Below are 12,414 nucleotides of genomic sequence, written 5' to 3'. Positions count from 1 at the left end.
GGAGAGGTGCTATTTACCAGAGAATGAGACCAAAAGCACTTTCGTTTTTCTTGACTCTTTAGTCTCCCCCATCAGGCTCAAGGATTGTAGAAGTCGAGAGGAGAGAAGAAAATCGGCACTGATTAGAGGATGGGGCTGTCACTGCTTTACTTAACATGTTCATGAGCTAAAAGAGGCTTTAGCAGGAAAAGTACAGGATATCAGCAATTTCCCAATATTACAGTGGTGACGCATATTTCTTTTCTTAAGCCTGAGTAGCATTTAAACTACTGTTTCACTGTCAAATCTATCCCTGAAACACACAACAGGAGTTGACACATTCCACCGCTCTACTGAATTTTGACAAAAATATATTTGCTTCCAATATAAAACACACATGCTTTTTTGCTAAGCTTGTTGATAAGAGGTGGAAATCAACATGAACTTGCATGTTTTTGATGTGTTTATTCATTACACGCCCTCTGTTTGTATTCAATTTGTAAATTCACACTTTTTCCTCCTGTTTTCATCCTTTTTCCCTTCGTGCCATCTGTGCAGGTGAAGACCGTTTTGAGGATCCACTCAGTTGGGACATGGTGGGAAAGAATCTTTGTGCGATGTCCATCCAGGGAGTAGTGATGTTCGCGATCACATTCCTTATCCAGTACAAGTTCTTCTGTAAACCAAGGTACAAATGTTTGTCAACAATGGCAAAGTCAGATTTAATTCCAACGTGGTTACGTGATGTTTTCCAGTCAGCTCGCCCATGTCCCTCCTATTCTCCTCCATATAAATTAGCAGTCTGAAACCAAGGTTGCCATGGAAACCAATCTCTGTGTGCTTCCGCTTCTACCATTTCTACCATTTCTGAAAATTGCAGAGATTCTTTCCCAGAGCTTAAACTTTGACTGAGATAATTTGTCATGTGAGTTCATGTTAATTGTAATGAAGGGTGTCGTGCCAACTGTGGTTGACTTCTCTCTGCCAGGCTAACTTCAGGGAAATCATTACCTGCAGACGAGGAGGAGGATCTCGATGTTGCTCAGGAACGTGATCGAGTGTATGGAGGCAAAGCCCAGAATGACCTTCTGAGGATGTGGGACCTCACTAAGGTACAGTGAACTCCAAATTCCAACTCAATGCAAACCTTTCTGGTTGTTTTCCAACATCATTTGTTTTCCTTCACACATCTTTTTTTAACCTTTCATTCACCTGAAATCTTTTGAGACTCATCAAGTATTTTTCAAGCAAGATCTTAAATTATAACAACCCACATGCGCAAAGATATTTCTGTGGATGGAAGTTTTCATTTTCTTTTCTTTTTTTCCGTTCACCTGCAGCATTCAGTTTGCAGAGTGGTTTAATTACAGGTTGCCGCACAAAGTGCAGCTCTGAACAGTCACGAGTGGGCATGGAAACCAGACCTGACTGCGTTTACAGGAGTGTTAAGGTCTGTGTTCCTTTACAGCTCAGGCCCTCCCCTTATTCTGGTGGGTGAAGTCGAGCATGCTGTGAGAGTGCATGGCTCAACACCACCGAGATTAACGCTTCATCCATCCGCAGATGTTCCCTCCCTGCAGGCGCCGTGGCAGCAGGAAGTGTCGCCACAGCTGCCTGCTTTGCAGCTTCAGTGCCAACAGCTGGACAATCTAACAGCCTTTTGCTTCTTACCACCTTTCTTCACTCTTTTACCCCCTCTGTCTTCTCAGTCTCATCATACTTAATCTGTCACTTCTTGCTCATGGGCACAGACGTGCACCACACTCCCTCGGGTAATTACTAAACAAGTGCTAGGTGAAACAGTTGGATGGGTAATGTGTTACACATCATCTCACAAGGTGAGAATGTTTCAAGAAGAATGTTCCGTTGCTTGGGAAAAGTTGCACACTTAACTTTTTGGTGCACTACTGGCAACACTTAATCCCCCTTAATCAAAACACATCTACTGTACAGCACGTGTCTGAGCTACTCTTTTGTTGACTAGCAGCTCAGCCGTCGTTAATGTGCACCTTCATGGTTGACGACGTACCTCTTAGATGAGACACAGTGGCCCGTCATCACACAAAACAGTAGCAGAAGGCATCGGGATTCTTCCTGCGGTGCCCTCATTGACTCCCACCACAGCTGTGCCTCATCCATTTGGGGTGTGGATAACAAATTGATCAATGAGCGCGTGGTTAAGGTGGCCATGCTCCACAGGCTGGGCCCTGTCATAAATCTAAACATGCCTCTGAAGCGATCGACAGGCCATCAGTCATGTGTCATAGCCCTGCTCCTCCCTTTCCTTTTCCCGCCGCTCTAAGCAGGAGGCTTTTGCTGTGGCCCCCACCTGCTAGCCTCCACTTAGCCGCTGCATTGGCAGTGGCATTGAAATCAATGGAGACTTTAATGGAGGTGCGTCTGCCTGTGAGCATTTTTTCCGAGCCCAGTGCTGTCATTTTGCCGTCAGTCACTCACTAAGCTGACAGAGAAAGTCTTTAGGAACCTTGTGTTTATAGGATCTTTGCTTACTAAGACCATATTCCTCAGGCTGGGCAATGTGGTCAGAAATATTTATCAGTGTCAGTGATCAAGGGCAAACACATTTTTTTTTTTCTTCATTTAAGTTATAGCATAAACAAGCAAACTCCGCAGGACACCTTTTAATGTGACTATGTTTAGAATTGAATATAAAAGTAAGGGTTACAGCTCTGAAACACAATTCACTTATCTGTGACCAACACTTGCCACCTATAGTCCACCCACAGACCTCTTCTCAGGACTATGTGGGTGTGGACAAATAGGATGTTAATGGTTTTTAATGGCAGCATAATAAAACACACCTGTGTGGGTGTGAAATCACACAAAAGATGAACCACATGAGCCACACATATTGGCACACTGGCACTTTTATGTGGCATATAAAATATGAGTGGACTCACTTGACTTTTGGAGTCCATATTGTATAATAAAGTAATGAGTGAAAAGGGAAACACAGCTTAAAATGAAGGAACAAAATGTTAAATGTCGTTGTCGTTCCTGCTGTTGTTTCCTGTCCAACCCCACAGGTCCCCAATAAATACTCAGTGGGTTTGTGATGCATGTTCAGCACCAGTAAACCAATTACCATTTCCAATAGCCAGTGTTTTGTGACCTCTCTCCTACACACATTATTTGTGATGTGCAGATATTTTGGCTCTCCACACAGGTCTTGATCTTTTTTTTTGTTTGTTTGTTTTTTTCTCCTTGTTTACAGCTTAGTTGTTTTACCCATGAGGAATTTTAATCATGATTATTGTCAAAAACGTTTTATTTTTCAGCTGTTAATGCTCCACTGACAATGTGTACTGTGGGTTATAAGACTTGTATTATATGAGTGAAGGAGGAAGTATTTTTTTTATATTCAGGCAGAGAGGATGGATACCAATTTTGTTTGAAACTTTTACAGCTTTGAGGTTTTTTCTTGGATTTTGTGCTTTAGTCCACAAACTTTCTTGAGTGATTATGCTTTCTTTCATCTTGACTAGGTAATATTTTTAGTATGTAGTGTTTTGGTTTAATCGCCCTAGACTTGCATCTGGGCAGTAATTCAGTTTATACATCTCTAGTTGCCAGAGGTATTTGTAAAGATGGAGGGGGAAGGTGGGGAACCACATTATGCTGAAAAAATATAATTTCTCGACTGGATGGGACCACATTTTGGTCACTTCCTTTAAAAAAAGGAGCATCAGTGTCATGGTTATATCTGAAGTGTAACATTCGCTGCTGAAGGCATGCAATTTTCCTACCTGTTTTTAGTCTGTATCTAATGTTAACTGCTATCATCACATTCTCCTAACTGTCTCAACTGATTAGACGTTGGCCTGCTTATCATGACAGCTCCTGTGGTGCTCGAGTCAGAGGAGATTTATCCTTTAATTGCCTTCCTCCTGACACGTAAACGCTACTTTCATGTAGCGTAAGCACTGCAAACTATCACTAAAATCTTATGTATAATACAGGTTGATAAGTTCTGAATGCAGCTGCCAGGTGGCACTGAAATAATGATGGATCCTTGCAACTCCTGCTTTTATTCAAACTCTTTGTGCCAATTGTGTAATAAATACATTGTTTTTTCAGGCTTGAAGTGACACTTCTAAATATATTTGCAACAGCTTATTCTTCTGATGGTGGTTAGTTGGTTTAGAAATTCTATATAGTAGATGTACTGTATGCTTCCGACAGACAAAAACATGTGCTGTCGCTTTTCCATTTTATTGAACATTGTTTCGGTGTCTGACACATACAAGCATGTAAACACACGGATAAATATGTTTTCGACTTTTAAAAACGGGGGAAAAAACAGACAAAAGTAGTCATTTTGTCCTTGAATTCAAATGCTAAAAATCTTAACTGTCACACTCAGCAACAACAACAAAGACCTTGTCTCGTCTTTTTGAGCTAGACCTAGACAACATTGCCTTCAAACCACTTTGAAACTAGATCAAACCCGTGCCTAGTCTTGGATGTGGAAAAAAACAACTTCATGAAATACCTTATTTTGTTTAATGTGTGCGCGCGTGCAATACCGATTTTAATAAATCCTGTTCTCTTGAAGTGGAAGTTTCCTTGCCTCCTCTGGTGAGGTTCCTCAGATAATACAGACTTAGAATGCAAACGTGTATGGAGGAAGCTGGTCAGCGTGGGAGGATGTGGATGCAGCGTGGAAAGTTTTCAAGTGAGATGTGAAAAACATCAAGTGCCTTCTCATTCCCAGTGCCGCTTTATGATCTTAGCAGGATACTGACTCACAGTCAAAAAGTTTTATTCTCCCTCATATCCTGAGAGATGGGACCCTGGCATTCTTTTTAGCCTTTTTTCCAGTGTGGCACTGTTGGCCTGCCTAAAAGTGTTTGGTTTTTTTTCTCTTTCTTTTATTGTACTTTATTGTACATTGTTGAAATATGCTTAGCAAATGAACGCTTACCACATTGATCAAGATAGAAATGGTTTGGATTACCATGTGGAAAATTGAGCAGTGGGGAATTCTGGTGCCAATTCCTCGAGGGTGGAGAGCAAAAATAAATAATGTGAGTGAATATTGCAGACTTTTCATGTATCAAGTAGCAAAGAAATACACCTTGAGGCAAGTGATTTTTCATCCCTCCATCAGTGTGTGTTTTGCTCATTATATCAAATGTGTAGTGAGCATGAATTCTTTATAGGGGTCCTCTACTGTATGTGGTAGATTTTAGACTTATCTGCAATACAGCAGCATGTAGTACTTTATCAAACCAATGACACATTTCTTTTTTTTTGCTAAAGTCATCAGGTCGTATGTTAAGACCACTAAAAGCAGGTTAAAGTTGCTGTCTGTACATAAAATATTGGTGTGATTTACATAACCTTACTTCAGAAAGTGAAGTGGCCTTCAAGGTGGCGACACATTTCCTCATGAATACTGCCACTGAAGTCACATATAATAATGTTCATGTCCTCCCTTTCCCTCCGTGCAACTGTCTCACAATTTTTTTTTCTACCCTTTCCCATCTGGCAAATCATCCCATTCTTGTTATAAAAAAAAAGAAGTCATCCCCCTCTCTCCTACTGTGTCTCTCTATCCTTCTTTTTCCACCTGCTTACTTCGTCTCACCTCTTCCCTGCTGCTCTGGTCTATCGCTCCATATTTTCTCATGCCATCCTCTGCTATCTTTCTCACTGTCTCTGCTCTCCCCCCCCCCTGCCTCCTCTCTTTTTCTCTGGCTGGATGATTCATTTTATCGCCTGCTCCCGACAGGTGTACCCTCGGAAGAGCACCCCCGCTGTGGACAGGATATGTGTGGGCGTGCCTGCTGCAGAGGTGAGCCAAACGCTGTCACATCACACGAGGACCTTTTCAAGCCACATTTCTGCATTTGCCCATTTGTTAAAAAAATGTTTTATCAGCATCACCCATATGGAAGAAATTATTTTATGGCCTCTTGCCATTAAAAATAATAATTATGATTTGACAAGCATGAAAACAGGCACCGTTCGGAGAAAGTGTGAGGAAGAACATTAAAACACACAAGCAACAGCAGGGCTTCGGGGCCCAGTGCTGTTTAGTTCACTAAACCTGTAAATTGGCAGTAGGAAAAGACCAAATACAACACCGTTTGGGACAAATAAACCTTCAAATTGTCTGTGCAAAGTGTCTTTACTCTCACTGCTGCACACACAAACGCTGTGCCGCTGAAAGCTTGATTTGAACATAATCTCCAAAGCTGACAGGAGGTCGTGATTGGTGAGCTTTGCGCTGATATCCATCCTCTCTGCCACTGTTTACTCAAAGCCCGTGTAAATGCCAGCGGAATATTGTGATTCACAGGACTCGGCTGATCACACACCACATTTCCATGCATTATTTACAGCAAGCTTAGTCCTCCTCTATGCATTCACAAGCACAGGTCGCAAACAAGCGGAGATCAATGAATGACAGGAATCAAATATTTATGCTGGAGCCAGAGCACCTATGGCAGGTCACATGATCACACAGTGTCACTGAGACAACTTCCTGCCACTTGCCGTCCAGAGAGAAATAAAATCAGCAGCATCGGGGAGAAAAGCAGAAGGGAGGGCGGTGTTTGTTGTAGCAATTTACACAAACAGAGAATTTGCAGAATGTGTTCATGTTTTCCTGTGTTGATTGTGTTTGTGTACAGGAATATTTGTTATTTTACACACTGACAACACTGAACTAGTCATGTTTAAACTGTAGTCAGTGATATAGACTATTTGCAATATTTACACATTGGATAGAATCACGTCATTAAATGAATACAATTTTGTTCAAGAAAATCTTACTATGTACAGAATGTCTCATCATACAGCAGTTTGTTTTCCGATGAGGCTTGCGTCCACACACCGCTGTTTTTCTAATAAAGGCCTGCCCATTGTCTTTGTCAGTGTTTCGGCTTGCTGGGAATCAATGGAGCTGGGAAAACCACCACATTCAAGATGCTGACAGGGGATATCCCAGTCTCCAGTGGAGAGGCCTTCCTAAATGGATACAGGTGAGGTTCTAACTCCCACTAGTGCGCCAGGAAACCCATCATAATTAGCCACCCAAGATGGCTGTTCAGATGGGGATCGAGCTGAGGTTTTTTTTCCCCGAGCTGACACCTTTTCTGAGCCACTCGTTTTCACTGTAACACCGCTTTCTATTTCTCCATCTTTCACACTCACAGTCTTTGTTTTTCTTGGGTAGGTAGTTTCGATATCTCATACATTTCGCTGTCTCTGTCCCTTTTCAACTCAAGTTCTCTCATGTCTCCTCACTCAATATTCTCAGAAATGCTGAAGACTCTTCTCTCCCTTTCTTCCTGAGTCTTGCACAGCGTTCACACATATCATTCCTTTTCACTCCGTCGCCCTGTACCTTGCTCTATTTCTTTTTTTTTTCCGCAGGGCAGAATCAGACATGAGAAACTTTTGTACATGCCAAAAAATACCTTGACACCAGCGATACGTGACTCAAGAGCTTGAGCGTGGGAAGCCTTTCTCTTCCTTATATTTTGGAACAAACAAGTGTCTCTTTGCTTCAACATACATCTGTGAGGCAACACATCCCAGCATGGTGTGAATCTTGGTTGGCTGTGCATCAGAGCTGTTGCTGTAGTTGTAATGTATATCTGGTATTTGACTTTGTGTTCCACATAAACCTGAATGGACCATGGCTTAAAAAAGCAGCGTTAATATTGATTAACGTGTGTAAGGGAGATAAAGGCAAATCCCAGATACCTTTGGAGGACACAAAACCTGAAAAGAAAGAAAAACAGCTGTGAATACTCCCACTACTTTCTTTTCATCTCATTATGCTTTCTGTGCATCAGCGTGAAAGACTGATCGGCAGAAGAGAACAAGCAGCATCTCTTAAATAGAAGTCTTAGATCTGCTGACAATCTTGCCTCTTATTTGTGATTGTGAGCTCACAAAGAAGAGCTGGTTCTTCTTTATATAGACATATGTTTACTACCCAGTCTCAATCTGTTGAATGCTAAAAAGCTGGCTGCCTGTTATAGGCTGGCAACCACCAATAATCTCTCATTGGCTGACCAAGAACAGACAGTGAAGCACCTCATTTATTATTCAAAGCAAAAGGTTGATATCTGTGTTGTATGAAGTACAGCTAATTGGTGAAAGAAACTTTAATTTCTCTAAAAAAAACCAAAAACATAGCACTGAGTAGAACCATATGCCATTGTATTTCATGGATGATACAATTGCAAGAAAAAAAAGGTCATAGAATGAGCCTTAGAGTCAGCTAAAGGACTAAAGGAGTCATTGAACCTGGTTTACATATCCGTTCAAAGGTCTACATGACTCCTCAAAGTATGAATGTCATGAAATAAAAAAAGAAAAACCTTCACAGAGTGCATGAAATTTGAGCACCTTGACTCTCCACAAGGCATAGAGGAAAAGTTTTGCGAACTGCTGAAAGTAAGGTGGAACATCCAGCACTTCATGTGGTGTAAAAGGCAATTGCATATCAAAATGAAAACATCATCACAGCAGCAAAGTACTGGATAGTAGCTGGACATTATGACATCATCGAGGGGAAATAAATTAAAGTTTTTTCAAAGGTTCTTCCAGGATAACATCAGGGTGTCTGTAGAAGGACAATGACCCTCAACAAACAAAGTAAATCCGCTATAGAATGACTTCAAACAAACCAAATCTGCCTTTTGCAGCAGCCCAGTCAGAGTCCAGACCTCTTGAGGTTTGACTTTTGGAAAAATGTTTACACCAGAAATCCTTAGAATATGACTGAGACGAAGCAGATCTGTCGAGGTAGATCTGAGCTGTTGCTATTAAAATGCGAGTTTGAGAGCATTCCTGACAACAATAATCACTAACGGTTTCCCCTGCCACTGTGAATGTTCTCATGCAGGGCGTATGAATTCTGACTAAACAAGATAAACGATTGCCTTAGCCAATGAAGAGGTGAAGTTAGTTTGACTATTTATTTCATTATACAGGCCAATAAACCAATACAAAACCATTGTCAGATTTCTTAATTTAAAAAAACAAAACAAACAAAAACACTAATTTATACGGTAAATAATAATCAGTGTACATTGCCTAAATTAACAGTTGGTATGACTGCTCCCATTGTCGTTAACTTTAAAAATTTAAAATTTTTAAATAAACATTTCAAAAAAGGATTCATTAATTCATAAAATGTAACATCTCAAAAATTGAATTCGCCAACTTATGTCACTGCTTTGATGATATTTTATCAGAACAAACATATGATGTCATGAATAAAAATGGTTAAAAAAAAAACATACTTCATTGGTACACATATTTATGAATGGAAATGCCAAAATACGATTGAGTTACCATTTGGAAACATGAATCAACACTAACAAAGTATCTACCAAAAGAAACAATACGGCTTGTTTGTGGCTAGAGCCACAGGTTCCTTTTGTGTCCAGCCTTTAGGCTAAGTTTGGTAGCTCATTGAAAGGAAGCAGTAAGCATTATGTAGAACTATCTAACCATATGTAAAATATATATATATATATATATATATATATATATATATATATATATATATATATATATATATATATATATAACTAAATAAATAAATAAAACTAAGCTCAAGGCAAACTGTATGTATGTTAGGACATGAATTGATTTTTTTGAAGGCAATACATCTTTACAGCTGTCAGTGATGTGAAGGGTTAATTCTATCTATGACATCCATCAGCAGAAACAGTCCAGCTTGTACTGTACTAACAAACTGGTGGTTCCGCAGTTAGGTAAATAAAGGCTGACCTACTCTCCAGCAACAACAAAACATCAAACTAGGTAAATCAAACGTTCTGTTCTTTACCTTGTTGAGATGCAGTAACCTACAAACACATCAGATCTCATTTAGCCTCACTGAGTGTGACCATTGCTCCAGAAAAATTAGATTCCATGGCAAAGTCGGTTCCAGTACTATCCCTGAAAAAGGCTAAGCAATTGAAATCAATAAAGTCTGGTGAAACATTTGCTCCCTGCATGTGGTGAAAGTATTGATATTATGGTGTCCAAAAAAATGGCAATTTATTTACCCAGAAACCTCTACTGCTGTCATTATATGGCTGGACTTTATCAGATGAACGTCAACATGTCTGTCACAGTCATATTTTTGTGATTTGTTATTCTGTTTTATCTTATTTATTTATTTATTTACGTGTAAAGGCAGAGTTTTTAGGACATTTGCTTGATACCACGAGCACAGACTGTAAATGAACCACTCTGCTTCACCCAATTATTTTTGGAAGAGTTTTAAATAGAAGCACAGGCCTCCATTCTCTCAGCTCTGATTTTCCTTTTCTTGTTACAAGTCGTTGTGAATATTTGATGAATCCTTCCAAGCAAATACATTTCAGTTTGAGCCCTCATTGTAATGCAAGAGAGAGAATGCATGTTGTATGCTCCTTGGCCTCAGAGCTGTTCTCATATTTCATACTATAGTCTCTGTGTTGCTAAAAAATTTAATATAAACTTGAGACATTATCTTAAAAGTCGATGGCATCACTTGTCAAATAATACATGTGTTCTTTTCACCAGCATACGAACAGAAATGAGGGATGTGCACCAGAATATGGGCTATTGTCCACAGTTTGATGCGATCGATGACCTGCTCACTGGACGAGAACATCTGGAGTTATACGCCAGGTTGCGGGGAGTACCAGAACATGAGGTCGCCATGGTAACTATTACTCCCTTTGGAACACGTTAATAAGTTAACTCACTGTTACTGTTAGAGTGGGACAAGGCATAGATTACTACAGATTTGCTGTCCATACATGGAGAAGCCAGTTAGGATGGTTTAAGAACCACTTGTTTATTATTCCACGATACAGATTGGTTTTGCTGTTTGTGTTTCTACCGTCCAGCACTCATAGTTTTCAAGTAGGATGCATGGAGGGCAAGCCGAACCACACCTCAGTGTGATAGATAACCGCAATTGGAGAAGACATACATAATGAAAAATGACCAGTGGTAGAAAAGCAGCAGCTGTGGGTTACGGCTCTACATTATTCAGCATGCCTAGTAGAGTGGCCAGGCCGATGCGGCCCCCCTGTACTCCTTTTGCGCTGCCCTATTCTCCAACAGTAAGATCAAACATGGAATACGCTGGCGGCGACTGCAGGCCTTAGACCCGGCGCCAGGGCTTTGATCTCTGAGCTGTAGTGCAAAGGAACTCACTTCTCTGCTGCTACCACAACCATGAATTTTACAGTGGCCCATTGTGGTTTTGGGAGCAATTCTCCAACCGAACTGCACTTGTCGTATTTACATAATGAATAAACAAATATTGATATGTGTAAAGAATATACAGCAAAAGAGAATTGCAGGTCGACATCTAATATGACATGTAAACATGCCCTTTAAGACCTGGTGACATTGTGCAGACGTTTGGTGATACATTGTTGAAGTAGCAGGGAGAAAAGTGAAGAACTGCAGCAGCCTGTGATGAGGCTCATACAGTGATGCCAGCTGTCGTGTCTCGCCCTTGAAAGCGACAGAGCTTAAAGCTCTAGTGTGTAACTTTTACATATAAAAACGTCTGCTGCATTCAAATCACATGTCAAATGAGTTTACACAATGCTGATTAAGCCTTTCAGCTCTACATGACTCTCTCAGTATAGTGTTATAGAGGCGACGGCAGCTCATTGGTAGAGCCAGTCGTCTAAGATTCCCGGCTCAGCTAGTCAGTGTGCCCGTGTGTCCTTTGGCAAGATACTTTGCCCCAGGATGCTACTGACAGCTGTGCTGGCAGCATGTGAATAGGTATCAAAGATGTGACAATGTGCTGCACTGTATGAATGGCTGTGAATGGCCAAAACTTTAGACTAAAGCAGCTTTGAGTGGTCATCAAGACAAGAAAAGCCCAATATAAATACAGACCAATTACTGTAGATCTTGTGTCACATGTTGAAGTTCCCATGTGACGCAACACTGCACAAGTTGACTGAAAACACAAAGAGGCACCCAGTAACATTTCCAGGAGGTTATGCAACTGCACATAAAACCTGGTCATCCAGCAGCTTCACGGGATAAATGCCTCTCCTCCTCCTCACCCGTCTCTGTGCTGCCAGCCTATACACACAAACACTCCCTCAGTCAGGTCTGATAGTATTGCTCAACAATGACAATGATCAAGGATGCATCATGCACATGTGCATGGAAAGATACCTGGTTGCTGCCCTTCAGCAAACACTGTTCTTGACATCGTAATATTTACCTTTTCTTTCTGTATTCACTAGGTGGCTGAGTGGGGGATCCAGAAGTTGGGGCTGATCAAATATTCCAACAAGTCAGCAGGAACCTACAGCGGTGGGAACAAACGAAAACTTTCTACTGCTATAGCCCTGATTGGTTGTCCTCCAGTGATCTTCCTGGTAAGATACGGCTTCACTGATGTGGTGTACATTA

At 40.9% G+C, this 12,414-nt stretch overlaps 1 protein-coding gene across 2 annotated transcripts in view; it reads left to right on the top strand.

Annotated features, from left to right (window-relative positions):
- Positions 1-12,414, top strand: part of LOC131456517 (phospholipid-transporting ATPase ABCA1-like) — a 124,607-nt gene that overhangs the window by 94,272 nt on the left and 17,921 nt on the right. For both annotated transcript variants that reach the window (XM_058624915.1, XM_058624914.1), the window contains exons 41-46: positions 538-667; positions 968-1,091; positions 5,735-5,797; positions 6,883-6,989; positions 10,543-10,684; positions 12,246-12,380. In XM_058624915.1, the coding sequence (XP_058480898.1) occupies positions 538-667; positions 968-1,091; positions 5,735-5,797; positions 6,883-6,989; positions 10,543-10,684; positions 12,246-12,380 (701 nt within the window). The remainder of the gene's footprint in view (positions 1-537; positions 668-967; positions 1,092-5,734; positions 5,798-6,882; positions 6,990-10,542; positions 10,685-12,245; positions 12,381-12,414) is intronic.

The sequence above is a fragment of the Solea solea genome, chromosome 3 (genome assembly GCF_958295425.1).
Source record: "Solea solea chromosome 3, fSolSol10.1, whole genome shotgun sequence".
NCBI classification, from domain to species: Eukaryota; Metazoa; Chordata; class Actinopteri; order Pleuronectiformes; family Soleidae; genus Solea; species Solea solea.
Note: the sequence above shows the minus strand (reverse complement) of the source record. Positions and strands in the feature narration are given on the sequence as shown.